General features: G+C 36.0%; 1 protein-coding gene across 9 annotated transcripts in view; it reads left to right on the top strand.

Moving 5' to 3' along the window:
• Positions 1-21484, top strand: part of LOC149185202 (uncharacterized) — a 63893-nt gene continuing 42409 nt past the window's right edge. For all 9 annotated transcript variants that reach the window (XM_089417796.1, XM_089417797.1, XM_089417799.1 and 6 more), the window contains exons 1-2: positions 1-138; positions 12745-12833. In XM_089417796.1, the coding sequence (XP_089273922.1) occupies positions 12763-12833 (71 nt within the window). In that variant the 5' untranslated portion in view covers positions 1-138; positions 12745-12762. The remainder of the gene's footprint in view (positions 139-12744; positions 12834-21484) is intronic.

Genomic DNA, 21484 nt, shown 5'->3' with positions numbered 1-21484 from the left:
GTTCTGCTGGAAGTGTGCTTCTGATCTTGTGCAAAGTTGACACATGTCAGCTATCTCTTTCAAAGGGCTGCCGCTTGTTCATCTACACCAAGATTGATCTGAGTTGCTGTTACGAGCTTCTTTGAGGATCTGAGCATTGTGAGTTCTTTAGCCTGTGCAGCAAATATTTTTGGTTAAATTGTACTCTTGCTTTTTAGTGTTTGTCTTGGATGATAAATGGGCTGGTAGAAGATTCAGAAGTTGAACCTTAATCATGATAGATCACAATATTGAGTTAATTAGTTCAGAGGTTTTGTTAGCTATTTTGGCAGTGAATGACATTTGAAGTTTTTCACGCATCATGACATTTGAAGTTTTTTCACACGTACATTTTTGTTTCTTCAAGTACCTTCTTTCTTTGAAATATATATTACATTTTCAAAGAAATACATCGCTCTTTGTTTGATCATGCTTATGTGTGGAGGGGCATGCATCAGAATTATTGCAATTTCAACAGCTAGACATTTTGTTATTTCTGTTATGATTTTGGTCAATGTCTATTCTCTTCTAGATAGTTATAATGATTTTCCTAATAGTAATTTTGATGTTTATAATTATGTTGCATGAAATCCCATCTGCAAGTTCTACTGCAGAGGAGTTCTTATGCTTGCAACTTTATTAGTGGATAAATGAGACTAAGATTTACATTAGATTATTAATTTGTGACTGCTTAGCGTTTACTTAGTGTTTTACAATTTTGCATATACCGTACACACTCAATTTGTGGGAAATGCCAATATCTTGTAGCATAAAGATATTTGTTTTGTTTTAATATTAATTTCGTGCAGGATTCAGAGCGTAGTTACTTTGTGTTTAGTGTCAATCTGGAAATATAGTTAATTTCTGTCACTGTTCTCTTTTACGCATGCCATGATGCTGTAGATGATTGTTATGTTGATGGTCCTTGCAGGCATATATTTTGATATTTTTGGGAAATGTAAATTCTAAGGTGATAGCATGATTAACTTACTTATAGTTGACATTAAATACACTCAAAGGTTTGAAGTATTCCTGAAACTATCTAGAGTAGTGAAATAATTGTGTTAGTTGTTTGGAAAAGTTAACCTAATATTAGATCTGTTTTTATCTTGGTCTGCATTTGCTTGTAGGAATGTAACCATGTATAGTTGTGTTTCAAGTTTTGCTGAGTTGGTTAGTAGATATCGATGTTCCTAGAGTTTCATGTGAATGATTTCCATGAAGCTTTTTAATGATTTATTTGAATATTGGTATCACTGAAAAATTCACACAGTGTTTGCAGTGAGCAGCTCAGCTGAGTATTTTTTCATGGGTTATTTTCTGAATTAGCAGTGATATACTTTTTTTTTTCTTTAACATGTGTGGGTAAACCACCGGGCGATTTCCCTTATTCTGAACGTGGTACCCATGGTAAATCCTAGATTCATCAGGGCACAAGGGCACGTCAACGACAGGACTCAGCCATTACAATTATATGCTTGGCATGAGCCCAACATGCACCCTATGGGAATTGAACTTGGGTTGGGAGTATAACACTCCATCCCATGACTACTTGGGCTAGACCTTGACAGTGATACACCAAGTTATTACATATGAAAACTGCTGATTTCACTGATTTTCAGAAGTTGCTGTATCTGTTTTGTTTGACGTTCTTAGTACTTGATTGTGTTTAGTGTACACACAGAAGTAAGTGCCAGTTCTATGGAGACCCCAGCACACCTCAACATATAGTGAAAATGTATGATAGGGCTGTCCTATCTGGTCATCTGTATGAAGCAATGTTATGTTTATTGTCTTTGTGGATTTATTGTCGAGGTTCTGGAATATAAATTTTCAGCAATGTTGGGGAAATATCAGAAACTTTTGGAACCTTTAAAAAATTACAAAAATATTTATTCTAAGAAAAGAAAAAATTTGTATTTTGAATTTTTGAACATTTAAAGCCACAACATCAAACAACACATTGCTACATAAATATTAATATAAAACTGATAACTAAGATGTCAAGTGGGTACATCACACATTCATACTGAAACATGATATCTGTCTGGACTCATATGTCCTGACAGAATGGTACAGTATGACATCAAAGCAAAAATAATGTATCTTATGAGATGGATCATCATGATGCATGTAGATACTTCACAATTCCCATGCTGATGGCAATTAAACCAGCGGATTTTCCCATGTTACCTGCTGGAAAATGGTCGCAGCATCCTCAGAGATCATTCTCATAAGTTGTGCAGAATGAGGGTCAAATGACCAAGGGTCCAGTTATAGGGTGTGACTGACATGGACAAGGTGATAATTTCCATTGAATTTCAATGTTTACTCAAATTATTGTGATATTTTGAATGTATGACAACAATTTCAAAAGATGAAATTGTTGTGATAATTATCACTGATATGATCGGCTTGGGAAATTACAGGTGATATATCACAGATAAATGTAACAATTGTATGAAGAGCTACAGTGGCTGCAAGGCCTTGTGTGCCTGCATATCAAGGGCCCTGCTGGCTGGCAGGACTGGCCCACAGGCATATAAGGCCTGCAAGGTATGAAGATAAGCCCCCTTTTTTTGTTTTGTTAATTTTGCTGGTGAGAAGCATAAATTCCTGCCTGTTATATGACTCCACAAATTTATGTTTGTGATACTTGGGCCTTGTTTATGGGTCATAGGGGCTCATCAGCATGGCTGGAGATGGATTTTTTCTTCAAAGTTCCATCGAAGAGGGGTCCCCCATAAATTCCTACTTATACCAATTTGTATAGGGCTCCCTTAGCAACTGCAAGCTGTGTGGTGCTTTAGTTGAAGTTAAAAATTAACGGACGTGTTGTGTTTTGTGAAGTTAGCTCCTGTTCTGTTTCTCAGCAATGCATGGGAGGTTTGTCATGTCATTGCAATTCTGTATGCCATGTTTTTGTTTGGAATAGTTTAAGTGAAACACGACTTCTGGAATTTGTGTCCCATTCTGAGAAAGGGAACATGCGATAGATGGGAGTGAGTGTTTGGGCAGAATTGATTATACCATGCAGTTCTCATAGATTAGAGATGATAGGACTATAGAGTTAGAGTTGATTGTAGGATTTTGGATATAGATCAGACACATCAGCAGTGATTCAAAATGGATAAATGGAGGTAGTCGAGACCCCTTATATTTGAGATTAAGTGGATGGCTGTTTAATGTTTACAATGGTACATTCAGTATTGATAAATGTTTACAAATACATCTAGTTTACTCTTAATATATTTTATGCATTGGAATCAGGCATTAAAACCACACGAAATAGGTTATGCCGCATGTGGGGAAGAAGGTATAATTTTTGGAAGCAGGACTGTTTTGGAAACAAAACTTTTGAAATTTTAGTTAAAGCGAAAATGACATCTACACGGTAAGATGTATGAGAGGGAAGGACGTAATTTATGCACATTGCACTACTGTGCAAACAGATACATGGACAAGAACTTTCAAAATTTTATTTTTAAACTGCTCTTTCATTCTTTCTTTAATATTGTATTTAGTTTAATTCTGTGTTTCTCACCCATTTTCAATTTAATAAATTATATAATTCTCTACGGTATGGAAATTGCTATCCCATTCTTGAATCTACTAGATAAGATAATATAAAATAATTTTATTATGTCCAACAAAATGGTGTTGTGGTTGGGCTGACTGAAGACAATTTAAACTTTAGAAGTGTCCCTGTTGTATAAAGACCAACATTGTTGGTTGGATACCTAAGAAAAATGGTGAGGGAGTTCTAGTACAATTGTAGAGGCAATCATGTTAACCTTGTATCTCATACTAGATAGGGCATCAAAAAATTAATTGTTTCTCCATATTGTTCTCCTATAGGGATAGAGTTGACAAGTCTTGTCTACTTGAGTAATATTATGTTCAACTTTCACCTGCGTCGATTAGAACCAACTTGGAACTAGCCATGAGGTATTGGCAGGGCGTGCATCTAGTATTGAGATGTATAGGCTGATTTGATAATGAGGTCTGACTGAAGACAATTTAAGCTTTAGAAGTGTCCTTGTTGTATAAAGACCAACATTGTTGGTTGGATACCTAAGAAAAATGGTGAGGGAGTTCTAGTACAATTGTAGAGGCAATCATGTTAACCTTGTATCTCATACTAGATAGGGCATCGAAAAATTAAATGTTTCTCCATATTGTTCTCCTATAGGGATAGAGTTGACAAGCCTTGTCTACTTGTGTAATATTATGTTCAACTTTCACTTGCGTCGATTAGAACCAACTTGGAACTAGCCACGAGGTATTGGCAGGGTGTGCATCTAGTATTGAGATGTATAGGCTGATTTGATAATGAGGTCCTTCTTATCTCCTTGAAGTGCTCTACATAGAAGGTCATCTTGGGTTTGAGCCCTTGAGATCGATCTACTTAGGTTTCGTGAACATATCGTCAATAAATGTCCTGCATAATTATCTAGCTCCACTCTTGCGAGTTTTGTAGGAGACGTTGAGGCGATCTTTAGTGAGTAACACTTGAATGGGTGGGTCAAACCATCAAATAAGAGGCCCACTGTTTGTAACAATGTCTTAGTAGTCAGAATCAAACTCAGAATTGATCAATGGTTAGAATGGACTAGGTTTGCAATTTGTTAACGACTTGGCTTACTAAAAATACATAAAATATTAAATATTAATGCAAAGATATATATAATCATGTAAATCTAGGATTCCAAACCTTTAGAAACAAAATATTCAACATCAACATTTAATCATGTATACACTGTATACAATGCAAGGGTGAATATAGTAAAATGACATTGGGTGCAATCCACATCTGAATCAAAACACGTAAACAACTAGGCTTTGAATGACATCTAGATTTCAAAAGCATGCTTCAAGCTACGAGCCTACCACATATCAATGATCATTGATCGTCATGGTCAACCATTAAACTTGTGTCCATTGATGGAATTGGGATCCTCGACATCAATTGGAGGACACCATCCTTTGGCTTAACTTGTCGAACTCCTTAAGGACATTTACAATAGCATTACTTGTTGTAGCATGACTAGTGATTGACATGCGTGCGTTACCAGTGGAACATCATCCAAATACGTACACCTTATTAGCATCAAACTTTGTTGGGAGAGTCTCCTCTACCAATTTCAAGGATGGATCAATATCATCTAAGGCAATGGGACTTGTGTCATGTTTTTTGTTCAGTAATTGGTTGCGCCTTGATGGAAGTTCTATTGCATAAAAAGGAGATTATTTAAATATTGTTGTTCCAGAATGTTTTCCTTGTACGTATGATTTCGTTAAAAAATAGTCATAGATTGATTGCATTCACACCTAGAGAAGCTTTACAAATTTCAGCCAGGATTTGAGTTGCAAATTTTTGCAATTGAGGACATTGGTTATGAAAATGCTCGCAGTAGTGTGTTACATAGTTATCAGAACTGGACCGTTCATTGAACTGGTATATCCCCTGGACTAGGATCTGTTAGAACCGTATGAAAACCGGTAAAAAACTAGACCAAAAAACTGGTCAACCAAAAACACAAAATATTCAAATTTTAAAGAAAAACATATATATTCATGTGCATTCATGTGCATCCCATATGAATCCAAACCATTTATACACAAATAAGAAATGGTGCACATAACCAAAATAGCAGTGAGTGCAATCCATCTCTAGATTGAAAATACATCAGCAAACATGCTCCACATGGTCTCTAGCATCCAAAAAAAAATTATGCTACTACAAATACCTACATATCATCAAAATCAATGCCTATATTGAGATCTTTGTCATCAATATCACCCTCTAAGCATTAAAATAAGATAGAAAAATCATAGCATGTCAAGTCAAGATTTTGTTTGAGTGATGGGTATTTTTTTTTAGTAGGCTCATGATAGAGGATAATGTATTCTTAAACATTACCATGAAATGCATAGCAATAGTAGGCCCATATGCTTGAATATTAGGCGGCTATTTTGGGCTAGTGCCCAGCTAAGACAAACATTAAAAAAAAAAAACAAAACAAGCCCCACTTGCTGCGTTCTACGTGGTTTTACCGTACTGAACTGGACAAAAGCGGTTCAAGTCACCGGTTTGAACTGGTTTTTGTCTCAAAACGGTCGGACTGGTCTGAACCGGCCAGTCCGGTTCTGTCCTTATAACACTGGTGTGTTATGATAAATGTTTAAATCCTGATGACTAGGGAAAAAGTTTAGTTAATTCAACTGATTAGATTGTAACTGTATAAAATTTAGCTATTTAAAAAAATCAAAACTAGGCTGTGAATGACATCTAGATTCCAAAAGCATGCTTCAAGCTACTAGCCTACCACATATCAGTGATCATTGATTGTCATAGTCAACCATTAAACTTGTGACCATTGTTGGAATTGGGATCCTCGACATCAATTGCAGGATCATCCTCTGACTTTAACTTGTCGAACTCCTTAAGGACATTCACAATAGCATTACTTGTAGTAGCATGTCTAGTGCTTGACATCCGTGCGTTACCAGTGGAACATCATCCAAATACACACCTTAGGTTTTTGCCAAAGTTACTCATAGTCTCTATTGAAATTTGAAACACCAGTCTGTTGGTTTATTTCTAGCTGCTGCCAGATGCATGTATAAGTTGATGGAGTTGATTGTTCCATATGTTATCAATGATCTTAAAAACAGGCCCATACTTAGCTGCTTTATCCTTGTATGTTGCATTTATCTGCAATTTTGCCTAATCTAGAGCATAATAAATGCAACCCGTGGCCAATTTTTTTCCCATACACCAGCTGCAATGAATTCTCAGAAAAATTCTTTTTTCATAAACCTTTGCTATTTTTCCTAAATGAGTTCTTAGAAACATTCTTGTTGGTGTATTTTGCATCGTTTTTATCACTCCACTGATACATTTCATTCATCACTTGCAACCATCTTTTTCAAGTTCGTTGCAAATGCCTAACAAGCTTCCTGCCCTTGATGTTTTTCCTCATTAGTGCCAGTATTTATGAGTAGTTGTGGATGATCTATAATTTTGGTACATCATTATTTAAAACCCCTCAAATAGCCATCTATAGACCTGATTTCTATTTTTAGTTTTGAAATAGAGATCCCCTCGGGTAATGCGTAGTGATTGGGCAACATTGAAGGGAATATTTGCTTTATACCACACAATTTGCAATGCAGTAAAAAAGAGATTCTTTATAATATTATATTGTTACTTCTAATGGTTGTGTAAGGTGGGCTAACTGCACGTAGAAGCACTGGTAGGAGTAGAGGTGGATGAAAACACCTTTGAATGTTCATCCTCCTTTGATACCGCTTTTCATGAATGGAAGAATCATACAGGACGGGCCCCCTAACATCGACAGAAAGTTTAGGGCAAGAGACTTGAACACTAGGGTATGTTTGGATCCCATGGCAAGCAATCTTTCTATCTCTTTCTGTCTAGCCCTGTCTTCCATAAGTTCCTCATGCCTGTTTTGCATTTCCAATCCAGTGGGTCTAATTTCTTTAGTGTGGCATGAGACAACTTGGCCTTTTTGGCATGAGACAACCCGTCCAAGTGTTCTTTCAACCTATGAGTGGTCCCTTCATGTGTTTCTTGCTATGTTTGGAACTCTATCAGCATCAAATGGGCCCATTTAGGGTCTTTGATTTTGGGGTCCATAGTAAATATAATAACTTGCAAATCTTATCTCTTTTTTTTCATCAAAAGAAATTCAAATGCAATTTTATGAGAAAAAGAGCATATTTAACATACCTTTGAATGGTATCAATGGGCATAAGAATATGGTCAAGAACCTATCCAAGATTGCGTATGAGCTACAGCCTCCTAATTTAGATGTCAAATCCACTAGGAACAACCCACATGAAATGCCAAACAAGCTCCAAATCACTTGGAGCTCCATAAATTCCAAATTTCTAGAAATGCTCAATGAGAGAGCTGTGAGGCACATAAAAGGGTTGCTCTATATAAATGCATTTTAAGTTTTAGTGGCAGGAAAAGATGAATTAGACTTATTATTATTATTATTTGCATTGAAAACCCTTGCCCCCTTTTTTGGACTGGTTTGGTTTTAATCTGGACTTGATCCCTTTATTATTATTATTTGCATTGAAAACCCTTGCCCCCTTTTTTGGACTGGTTTGGTTTTAATCCGGACTTGATCTCTTTATTATTATTATTTGCATTGAAAACCCTTGCTACCTTTTTTGGACTGGTTTGGTTTGAATCTGGTCCTTGAAATGGTTTGAGAGCTGTTAAGAGGGAGAGGAGGTCCAGTCAACTGCATTGGGTGGTTGTGGTTGTGGTTCGGCTAGGATATAGTTTACTTTCTATATACTTTGTAAATGTGAATATATCAAGACAGCACTGAGTGCAATACATTATCACAAAATACGTGCTCACATGCATAATAACATCCTTGATTGTCACAAAATAGACTACCTCCAAAAACAAGAAAATTCAGTAGTATGGTATACCATTATAAGCCATCTTATCAGATGATCCATCAAATATAGCTATGATGCCACCATCTTGCAAATCTTATCTCTTTTTTTTTCAGCAAAAGAAATTCAAATGCAATTTTATGAGAAAAAATATCAGATTAAACATACCATTGAATGGGATCAATGGGCATAAGAATATGGTCAAGGACCCCTCCAAGATTGTGTATGGGCTATAGCCTCCTAATTTAGATGTCAAATCCACTAGGAACAACCCACAAGAAATGCCAAACAAGCTCCAAGATCACTTGGAATTGCATTCTTCGACGCAGCTCCATAAATTCCAAATTTCTAGAAATGCTCAATGAGAGAGCTGTGAGGCACATAGAAAAGGGGTTGCTCTATATAAATGCATTTTAAGTTTTAGTGGCAGGAAAGGATGAATTAGACTTTATTATTATTATTATTTGCATTGAAAACCCTTGACCCCTTTTTTGGACTGGTTTGGTTTTAATCTGGTCCTTGAACTGGTTTGAGAGCTGTTTAGAGGGGGAGGAGGTCCAATCAACTGCATTGGGTGGTTGTGGTTGTGGTTCAGCTAGGATGCACTGAACGGACTTGAAAAAAATACATAAAATAATTAATTTTTAATTAAAAATTATTTTTAAGATTTTAAGCAATGATTCCAAAGCATTAGAGACAAAATATATAAAGTTTACTTCTCTATATACTATGTAAATGTGAATATATCAAGACGGCACTGAGTGCAATACATTATCACAAAATACATGCTCACATGCATAATAACATCCTTGATTATCACAAAATACACTACTCCTAAAAACAAGAAAATTCAGTAATACGGTATACCATTACAAGCCATCTTATCATATGATACATCAAATATAGCTATGATACCACAATGACAAAATGGAACTGAGTGCAATACATATCATTGACAAAATACATAAGCAATGAGGCTCCAAATGGCCTACAAAGTCCAAAATCAATGCATCAAATTATGGGGCCATTGGCCTACTACAAGACTACAAGGCTACTGGTACATATTAGTGATCAACATGATCATTCCTCTACAGTGTTCTTTACCCACTCCACTTTGCCTCTGTCCTCAAGCATGAGGTCTATGCAATGTGCAGCACATGGAGTCCAAAATATCATCCTATATATGGCCTCAAGCATCTTTCCAGCAAGAACATAATTTGAGGCATTATCTGTGATGGCTTTTACAACATTCTGCTCTGCCACTTCCTGAATAATCTCTTCCAAAAGCCCAAACAGAAGGGTTGCATCTTTCACCTTATCAGAAACATCAACTGATCTCAAAAACATGGTTCCTTGAGGGCAAGAAACAAGGAAACTATCTCCAAAATAGCTCCAAGTCCAAAACTCCAAGCCTCCAAGGTGACTACTCCAGCAAAAATTCAACACTCTCCAAGCTCCCAATGAAACTCACAAAAACTCCAAATGAGATGTGTGAGGCAAATAAGTGGGGTGACCTCCTTTTATTGTCTTGGAGAGGGTGTTTTTGGAGGGAAACAATCCTTAGTTTCCCTCCAAACCACCTAAGAAGCTCCCAAAAACCGGCCTCGTGGGTCGACAGTGGCCGTAGCAATGAAATGGCCAGTTTATGACGGAACCAGCTGGTTTATGCATAAACCAACCGGTTAGGTCCGGTTTTTGTGAAAAAATGGCGAAATGGTGGCATAAACCCGGTTTTGTGGGCGGTCTGGCTAGATTTGCCAGTGAACCGGCCTGGTTTGATCAGTTTCCGGTTTATGCGGCTGGTTTTTTAAACTATGGTTGGGAGGAACTGCTTAAGGTAGTGGCAATGGCCTCCAATTAGTGGTATGAAATGTAAGAGTTCTGATCTCTACCAATGGTCTGATTAGTGAAGTTGTGGACCTGATTAAGTGGTGAAACCAGTGCAAGAAGTTTGTCGACCTAGAAAGGATGTTTTGCAATCTAGATGATGTGGTGGGAAATAGTGCTTTTGCATTAGATGATGTGTTGGATCTAGAGAACCTGAACTCTATCTGTTCTGTCTTAATACTCTGACATATGTGGTTCCCAGACTTTGGAGTTGTATAAAACTGTGGTCCTGGTAGTGCTGTCAAGAAGTTCCATCTTGGATGGAATGTCCTGAAAATGTAGCTGAACAAAGTGTTGAAATTATAAATTTTTGAGATGCCTATGAAGAAATTATAAATTATAAATTGACAGTTGTGTAGTTAGAACACATAATATAGGCAACATTCTTGATTGCATTTTGAATTTGCATTCTTTCTACACTGCCTATATCCTTATCTCTGACAATTCGAAAACTTAACATATTTACCAGGACCAGAACTAGAGGTGACATATCCCAGTTATTCAAGAGCTATAAGTAAAGTAGATGCTTAGGGCAGACTACGAGTAGTTTGCCAGTATGTTCAGTTAACCAATTGGTTAAATGTGATTTCCTAGTTGCATAGATGCCATATACTCCTAATTTAGTATACTATAAAATAAAATTGCAAATGAACCTTTATTCCTTAGTAGAGAAGTTTTGTTTGGTTAGAAATACAACGTTGTTATCTAATATCACAGATGAAGTATATCTCCAAAACTGTCAACTTTGAGTAGTTTTTAATCACTCATTGGGATTTTATACCTCACTGCATGAAAATTCAATCAGTCTCTATCTTTAAGAATACTCGTGATTTTATTGTAGAGGAGATGTATACATACCTTCCTAAGATTTGAAATATTATCTACCGTTAGATAATCAAACAACCTACTGCTAAAACATGTCTTGATAAGACTCTTTTTAGAATTTCCATATTTTTCATCATCATTATCACTTAAATCCATTTTCTGATTGTCAGATGATCTGTATATTCATGCCTGAGAATTTTGGACTGTAGCTACAAACTTTAGTGAGCCTATGAATCTTTTTTTTCAAAACCTTGATCTTAAATACTTGAAAAGTATAGGGAGTTAAGCTTTAAATATTTTCGAACTTGCGAATGCTTTTAATGTAAGAAATTACCTTTTGGACCAATAACGTTTCCAGGCATTTGCAATTGAAAAATTTAGTGTGAGAGAATATTTGCATGGTCACAGATATACCCTATGAGATTTTACATGAGAATGTGAAATAGTGTGCAGCTGGGTTAACCTAAGTTCTTCTTGTGTCTGTGCAAATCTTTTGTAAGCTGTGTGCTTTTGTAGTGTTACTAGAAGGTGGCAGATAGCTAAGAAATACCCATGCTCTAGGTATTTCCTTAGGTGTTTTGATTGTAAGTTGATGTGATAAATAAATATGCTGTTTAACTATATAGGTCTCTCTCTTCTTTTTGTTAGTCATTTAATAGTCAAGTAATGAAAACTGGTCGTTAGAAATAGCTAGGATGTCCAGCTCCACAAACAACTAAAAGACATCTTGATATGCATTAGTCATGTCCCCCAAAATTAGGCTAACTGTTTTGAATAGCATGTGTCTCGACCAAAAACTTGGAAGACAACCTTTTCCTCATTGACTAGCTCTTCTTATTGCACTGGTTCTTTATGTAAGGGCTGCCTGAAACTTTGCTTCAATCATTCTTAAGCAGGTTACAGGTAAGCTCCAACTTCCGCAGTTAACCAGTGTCGTCTTTCTAGACACCAGTTTAAAAGCTTAAAAGTTATTATCTATTCTTCTTTATAGCTCTATATAGGTTTTCCATATTGGACAGTGTATCCACAACATTGCCCATTGTCACATGTATAATGTTAAAACCTGATCCGGTTTGTTAGTTGTGTGGCCAAGTGAATTCATTGTATATAGGCTCCGATAAAACTGCCAGTTCAAAAAACCAACATATGCTTATCCGGTTTGTTAGTTGTGTGGCCAAGTGAATTCACTGTATATAGGCTCCGACAAAACTGCTAGTTCAAAAAACCAACATATGCGCCTAGTTTGTTGCATCTCGATCCTCCTTTCAGGGAACCTGATTTTGTTCTTTCCTAGTTGGGATTTTTTTTAACTGCATTATCTCGATCTCCTGTGAGATGACATTAAAGTTTGTGTTCCAGGCCAACTGGGATGCATTTGATATAAGATTTCTTCAAATTAAAAATCCTTCAGATGAAATGTGTTGCAATGCGAAAATGATTTTTTGTCAAGCGGCTTTGTAGTTTAAATGAAACTAGTTTATGCAAACTAACAAATTTATAAGCTAAAGGCAACATGCACTGCTAGGTATGTCCATTCTCAGCTCTAAACAGTCTCTGTTTGATTGATAGGCTTTCATACAGTCACTGATGGCCAATTTGGGGATTGATGCAACATGTGTCTATCAAATGGACCTGAGCATTAACACCTTGATTAATAGGTAATGCCACACATTTCTCAATAATGGCCTTTTCAAGGGATTATTTTTTGTGTACATTACTTCTTTTCATGGGGTGGAAGAGGGATGTTGTCTTATGGTTCTAACAGAGTAGCTTTCGATTCAAAGGACAGTGAATAAAGTTGTTTTTGAACCCTGACATTTTCCTGGCCTTTAAAACTGTTATTTTGCAAAGTTGTTTGGCTCATCATGAGTTGGCTTGATATAGATGTGTTTCTATGGAAATTCTTCCTCTATGCCTTGGGTATCCGTTCCACAAATTTTCTACTTTCCAATGCTCTGCAAAGTGGGTGCTTTTGCCCAGTTACCTTTGTAGTGTCATGTTGTATGGTATTTCCTATTTGAGGAGTGTCCTCTTTAAGCAAGGTATGCCTTGCAATAATTTAACCCTTTTCTGACAGTTGAGAATCACCATGGAAAAATATGATTTCTGAAATCTCCTTGATTTGCTTCTTTGTAGTAGCATGGTGCACATTCATTGCAACAAAGCCCTTTACTTCAAGTTTGTTGGAAATGGCATCCCATTTTGTAACTCAAGTCATTCTAGTTGAGGCATTATCAATTATCTTCCTTACAAGCACATTCTGATGCTACGAATTCTGTAGATCCATTATAGAGAAACGTCCGAAAAAACAATTGTGCTCAATGCTTCTTTTTAATGACTGATCAACTATTCCAAACTGCATAGTTGTGTTTTCTTCTGTATGTCCAAACTTCCTTTGTCACGATCTCATTGGAATTGTAGCAGACTTTCGAGACACCAAAGATTCATTGTTCTTTGGTACACTCTTATTAGCTGGAGATGTGTTCGTCTTCCTAATAGTTTGTCATCTTTTGGAATCATCTTTTAATTTTGCAACCACAATATTGCTTCGCATAGCACCAAATTGAAATTCCTTGCAACTAATGTAATCCAATAGTATTTACTTGATTACTTTTGGCTTACTCGTTCCTCGTAGTATCTTGATAATCAGTGGACAAAACTGAGTTACAATGGTGTACAGGAGTGTGCCAGTGGATCACTGCAAGTAAATGATTCTAAAACTGAATAATTAATGGCCACACCGAATAGAAAATCAAACTGAACTGGCCATTGAATGTGTTGACCCCAAAATTGGAAACTGGAAAAAAACAGACCAAAAATACATAAATATACAAATTTTGAAAAGAAAACATACAAACACACACACACACACATATATTCATGCGCATCCATATGAATTCATTGCAACAAAGCCCTTTACTTCAAGTTTGTTGGAAATGGCATGCGCATTATCAATTATTTTCTTTATAAGCACATTCTGATGCTACGAATTCTGTAGATCCATTATAGAAAAACGTCCAAAAAACAATTGTGCTCAATGCTTCTTTTTAATGACTGATCAACTATTCCAAACTGCATAGTTGTGTTTTCTTCTGTTTGTCCAAACACCCTTTGTCGCGATCTCATTGGAATTGTTGCGGGCTTTTGAGACGCCAAAGATTCATTGTTCTTTGGTACTCTCTTAGCTGGAGATGTGTTCGTCTCCCTAATAGTTTGTCATCTTCTGGAATCATCTTTTAATTTTGTAACTCATTGCGAGGTCTATAAAACAATGTTGCTTCTCATGCCATCAAATCGAAATTCCTTGCAACTAATGTAAATCCAATAGTATTTACTTGATTGCTTTTGGATTACTCTTTCCTTGTAGTATCTTGAACATCAGTGGACAAAACCGAGTTGCAATGGTGTACATGATTTGTACCAGTGGATCACAGCAAGTCAATGATTTTAAAACTGAATAATTAATGGCCACGCCGAATAGAAAATCAAACTGGACCGGTCATCGAACGTGTTGACCCAAAAATTGGAAACTGGAAAAAAACAGACCAAATTTACATAAATGAACAAATTTTGAAAATAACACACACACACAGATATCTATATATATATATATATCTGTGTGTGTGTGCATCAATATTAGTCCAAACCATTATACACAACTATGCGAAAGTTTCTCATATATATTGAGTCCCAAAACACCATGTTGCAACAAATACCTACATGTCATCAACATCATTCTGAATGTTGGAATCCTCACTAAAATAAGATAGAAAAATACTAAACATGTCAATTTGATATTTTGTTTGTGTGATGCATACATTTTTATTAGTGTCATGACAAAGGAATTCAACAATCAATGCCACCAACGTGGAGGTACATAGAGGGCTCGCTGCTCTTGATTAAATGCTCTAGTTCCATATGCTCATACATGACAGAATCCAATGGAAATGTGGCAATCCCCCAATCCCAGAATCCTGAAAACTGTTGCTCTGCTCGATTTTGAGTGGGATTTCAAGTTTTTCCATATCCATCTTGAAACAATTCATGGTAAAGCTATACAGTTTTCAACTGGTTCTGGTTTTGTTCTGATAACATTGCTTGTGTCTACTTCAAAACCAAACAAGCCTATACAAGGGGTTTAAAATGAGCTATTCATGCTCTACATTCTGTATATTCAGTGTATTAAACCTCTCCTGTTTTGATTACAAACCTCCTGTTTATGAATAGTTCTCCAGAGGGAATAGTATATGTGCAACAATGGTCCCTGGATCCTATCATCTTGTCTAGGAGTTTACGAGATAAATTAAAAACATAATTAACCTAGAATCTAGTTCGATCCTTGTTGCAATATTCAGAAGCATCTTGATTTTATCTGATATTGATTTTGATAATTTGTTATTAGGAACAGTGTTGTCTTGCATCTCCCATCAGTCAACTGAGCATGCTTCCGTCATAACATAATTTACCATAACAGCCACATCTTATGAAGCTAGAGCCTTGGAAACAAGCTTGGAAAACAAAAGTTAATACATAATTATGTTGCCCAATTATCAAAGGTTGGAGCAACAGCTTTGTATACCAGTCCTATAGATCTGTGAGATTTTAAATGACCTTAAAACTTTCTATTTGAAGGCATGGAAAATGTCCTCTATGGCAAATCTCTGAGCTGTGCCTTCAAAAAAATATGGCTGTTACATCTTTCAAAAACCAAATCTGCAATCTGTCCACTGTCAGGAGAAAGGAGATCATAACCATGGTGCATGAGGGCGATGAATTGTGTGCCCATCCTGAATGATGGAAATGGTGCAAGTACCATACTTTTGCCCCATTGTCTCTTTTGAAAGTACATCTGCTGCCTTGTTCCTGTCCCTGTGTATATGAGACGAAGAAATGGGTGAGACAGAGGCCATCTGTTGTTGTATATCATTGACTTCAAATCCATTGGATAAATAATGAAGAATCCCCAAAAATTTGAAGTAGCATTATACTGTATCTTTTAGCCGATTGGAGGGTTAATTCAAGAGCTATCAGTTTACAATAGCTGTTGGTTTCTTGCACTACCAGCTTTGAAAGTTATGCTGTGATTTGGGGATTGATACAAGATTCCTCTGAATCCTCTTATTGGAGGATTCCTGTGAGAGGCACCATCAAATTATGCCCAAGGAATATCAGTGTTGGTGACTTCTTCATTCCTTCTCGGTCTTTTATGTTTTTCTTCAACTTGAGGATAAGCATTTAGAATACTAATAGATTGAATTGCACTTTTAGGGGGTGGGGTCTTCTTGTCCTTTGAAAAGATTCCTGCTTCTAGTGAGCCAAATTGAGTGGCAAGGCTCTCATCTTCTTGGTGTCCTTGTTTATATCCTAGGACTTGAAGGCTTCTTCAACACACTTCTTCCTTTGAAACTTCTTTCCAGACTTATTTGGGAAAGAGCAAGTCAGAAGCAAGTGATTGATAGTTTCCTTTTTTTGTTGGTATGAACTATACAATCCTTGTTCGTTTTTCACTTTTTTGTTGTTGTTGTTCTATAAACCCATAATAACGGAGTTTTCTTGTTAAAGGCCAGCCACATGAATATTTTACCTTAACTTCCATATGATTCTCCACCAAATTGGTTGCCCTGTTAAACCTTCCTTGGGAAGGCCGTGATATCCCAATTTGGCAGCATAAGTCATGGAAAGGTTAAGAGACCATAGCAACTGGTCTTCCTCATCCCATAATTTGACATTGCTGTCCTTAAAGTCATTTATATACGACTTACAAAATTGCCTAACACATCCTCTCCCAATCCCATTTCTTTATATGTGAGCCTTTTTTTGTTGCCAAATTGTAAACCTCTCCCAATTCACAATTTGTTTAAGTGAAAAAAAACCCTTTGCGTTGAAGGGTTTATGTGATTGGAGGAGGTAGTATGTGGTGGCATTTACATCCTATCCAAGGATCGAGCCCTATACTTTTATCCTCTCTTCTTGTCTTCCATATGAATGAATTAATCCAAGATAGTGTATATGAGCTGCTTAATTACATGTATAAAGGTTAGGCTAATGGTAACATAGCTTGAGAGGGTTCAATACCCCCAACTTGGACCAAGGGGATTAGTAGTATGATTGCACTAACAGTTGATACACGAGACATAGCATGGACTATGTAGATATGTAATCAGAGCTAATCAAGCAGGTTAAGTTGGGTTTCACTAGAATTACCCTTATATGTAACAAGAGCTTGGTTACTATGCTTTACACATTAGGTTAGATAACTAATACAGATATAGAGTTTATATACATATATGGCAATAACCTAGACAATAATAGTATGTAATCATTACAAGACGTTTGATTTGTGTTACTGTCTAAGTAGGGTCTTTGATTCCCATTATAGCTATTAGCATTAATCTTATATGGATATTACAATAATCAAGCTCACTAATATTATATACTTGCTGGAAACATGACCACTATATGCCTAATTGTTCAGTTCCAGTAGGATATAGACTAAGGAGCCTCTGATATGAGGTGAGTAAAGGATAGCGATTAACTTGGTAACTACAAAGGGCATTGGGGAAGCACCGACGAGGCACAGAGTGAAAGAACCCATAATCCTGTTGGTTGTAATTGTATAACCTTGTTACTCAGATATGTCATTACTAAGATATTGAATTACTGATCTAGAGACAGATTCAGATACATACTTGTTGTGCAAAATAACTTGGAAGGAAGGGACGTACAAAAGTATTTCAATCTTGTTGACCTAGTCCGATATTTCAATCTTGCTTGAACCGACATGCTAGTATAATGATATATTGTATCCGGGTCTATTTGATCGGTTAATTTCATAGCTTTCCATGTAATTATGGCATTATGCATTTGTTTCATAGGGTTCCTATGTTTGATCATGATGCTTTTTAGGTCCCATCCTCCATTTGCTTTTGGGATCGCTAGTTTTTTTTGTATGACCAACTTAATTCTTTTCTTAGATTTTTCTTTGACCAGAAGAATTTGGAGCATAATTTCTTAATTTATTACATCTTTTGGGATTTGTTACCTCCCTTTAGATAGGTGTATTGAAAACATGAGAAATAACTGCAGGGTATAACAATCAGAGTTTCTTTTTTCTTGGTAATAGGTTCTATATGATTTCAAGCTACTTTCCAACATGAAGCACATGCAAGAAAACATGATTGTAGATGGTCAAAACGGAAGCGTGGTGGCATAATTAGTGTTGCAGCTTTGACTGGAAAGATGTTTTTGCCAATCACTAGAGGATTCACAGCTCCAACTATTTTTGTAGGTTTGAATGCTTTAACAACTACCTTGGGTACAATTGTGCCTGTCATTGGCGCACTAGTGGATTTGCTTCAATTGCAACTGCAACAGATCCATAATTGTTATTCCATCTTTTGGAGTTGTTGAAGCTGGCCTTTTTGAGATAGATGGCAAGGAGAACATGTGACATTGATGAATTTGAATTTCATCACGTTGGAGAAAATCATCAATAGGAAAGTCTAGTAGTTGGTATCACGATTTCAGGGAGCCAAATTTGAAATGTCTCATGGGGATCTGAAGGATGTGCTTTTGATGGTCATGCATTTAATGGCGCCGGACAATGGGTCCAACCCACATCGTTATGAAGCCCAACAACCATCTTCGGACATAACCCACCTTGAGGATCTATCCAAGTAAGTTGTACATATTAATTGCAATTATCCTCTTGGATATTTTATTAACCCTCTATTTGGTTTGTAAGAGGTGGCTGGTTGCACACAAGGAATATCTGAATGGAGGGAATAACTTTATTATTAAAAGTTATAGATTGAACAAAGTTTTGACAAGTTTGGATGGCAACACTCCAAGCTACAAACTAGGTTTGATAAATAAAATGGATCTAGTGACGATCCAACAAGACAAATCCACCACCACTGGTACTATGCATAAGCAATGGATAAAAGCACATTAGTGAGTGAAACATGTGGTGTAGAAACCTCCACAATCTATACAAGTTAGGGTGTATCCTCAAGAGGGACTAAACTCTAGGAATACATGAAATTAGTGGATCATGCAATTCCTTTCAAAAAAGACAAGAGGTAGGCTCTTAATTACAGACAACTTGGCACTGAAATATATTAAGGAAGATTCCCTAAGGTGCATGATTTTAAGAGATTTCAGCTCTCAAAAATAAGTCTACAAAAAGTGTTCCAAAAGTGGCTAGGCTAGTCTTACAAAACTAATAGGTGTGATAATAGCAACCCGTCTCTCTAAGTATGGTTCATCCTCTGACAATTTAAAATAGCAAGTGCGAACCCAACATAGCACAAGGGATATCTCTAGAAGGGCGTGGGGTTCTAGGCTATCTTAAAACAAAGTCAATTGTAGAACTAAAGCAAATTAGGGATCATGAAGAAGGGTGTGAAATTGTGAATGCTTCCATAGGGATCAACAATCTCCAAAGATGGTCAACATCTCCATGTGGGCACATTGAACTCAACAGATGGACCATGCCAAAACACAATCGGTCCCTAAGAGTTAAATTGCTCGAAATACCCTAAAAATTTGACATTAATGTTGAATGCCTTATTGGGTCTCCATATATCTAAAAACCCCACCAAAAATTACATTGGTAAAAATAGTTTTCTCTTGAAATCCTATGAATCTTGCACAACAGAGAAATCTTAGAACTGGGTTGTCAAATATTGCCAACTTGACTACTCACAAAAAATTGCTGAAGTGTACTAGTTGCTAAAAATAAATTGCTAAAAATGGTAACTTCCTAGATTTGCCTAAAAATGAAATCCCATGCATATCTCCAGATTTCGTGTCTCGAACTATGATCAAATTATGCATAATTACATTGCAAACTCTTCTTGATCACAGTCATTAGTGCTTTGCAGCTGTCAATAATCATTTTAAATTCCAGACTAGATCTATAAGTATAGGGCACTTGTCGCCATTGCATCAGTTTTCCATATGTGCTTTTGATGTGACCTTTGTGTGCACTTGTATGAAATAACATGAGTGACCTTTGTCCAACCATCTAATCCCCTATAATAAATACACGACCATGTGCCAAGATTGAAAGGCACATTGTGAATTGTTGACATTGTGTTAATGGATTGACTTGATGCTATGTTAGTGGACAGACAAACCAATCCATTCAATAATATATTCACAAACGTTTGATGCTAAATAGTGATCTCTTTAACAATGATCCCAACTCAAATTCTATCCATGTATATGTGTTATATTAGTATATTAATGCTAAGATTTATAAAGTTCTATCCCGTATTAACAATACCTAGGACACACCCTAGATTCTTTAGGGCGGAAGGATAGGTAAACAACAAGGCTGAAAGTTGTTACAACAATAATATATAAACTATACAATTATTAAAAATTAATATATAAAAATAAAAGAAAAATGCCAACAATATGTCAATAACTAAATAGTAAATCTTAATAAGTATAAAATGTACATCTAAAATGAAATTTATCATTTCGTGTTAGACTATTATGGATTAACATTTTTGCAATGTGCATCTAAAAAGTAAATTGAATCCATCACTTGACATATGCAACATTCCATTTAAATTCATCATTTGGCATTATGCAAGGTACGTCTAAATTAAATTCATTTTTTGACAATTGAAATAATGCAGTGCACATCTAAAAGTAAATTCATCATATGACAATGGCATTATGTTGAAGCCTAGAACAATGTTATCAAAACCAGACTAGTCAATGAATCGATAGACCCCCCAGGCCGAGAACCGTGAATTTTTTTATACCAAAAAACAGTCAACCAAAACAACATAAAATATTCAAATTTTAAAGACAAACATATATATTCATGTGCATCCATATGAATCCAAACCATTTATACACAAATGAGCAAAAGTACTCATTTATATCAATGTGGAAAAAGTCAAAGTCGGGATTAAATCGACAAGGGTCCAAAAGTTGAAAAACTCGTTAAAGTTTGGAGTATTTTTGAAAAAGTCAGCAAAATTAAAAAAAAAGGCAAAAAATATTCATTTTGTTTTTAATTTTATAGTATCTAGAGTATCCACAACATCAAATAAATGCATTTCCACATAAACATGTAAAGAAAGATAATATATAATATGTATATGAAGTCTAGTGCTACATCACATATCAAAATAGTGAATCAACACCTGAATCTTGAGTCTTGTTTGAGTCTCGACTCTCAACTCTCAAGATGGCTGACATTTTTTTGTCTACCTGATAAAATCGGGATTAATTTGATTCAAATCACGATTTTTCGGTAGTGAAAAATTCTGCAAAAAGTCTGTCGATT

The sequence above is a fragment of the Pinus tabuliformis genome, chromosome 3_2 (genome assembly GCF_031772625.1).
Source record: "Pinus tabuliformis cultivar Carrire ecotype Pingquan chromosome 3_2, CPIR1, whole genome shotgun sequence".
Lineage (NCBI taxonomy): Eukaryota > Viridiplantae > Streptophyta > Pinopsida > Pinales > Pinaceae > Pinus > Pinus tabuliformis.
The sequence above is the reverse complement of the archived record's forward strand: the minus strand, read 5'-3'. Positions and strand labels throughout refer to the sequence as shown.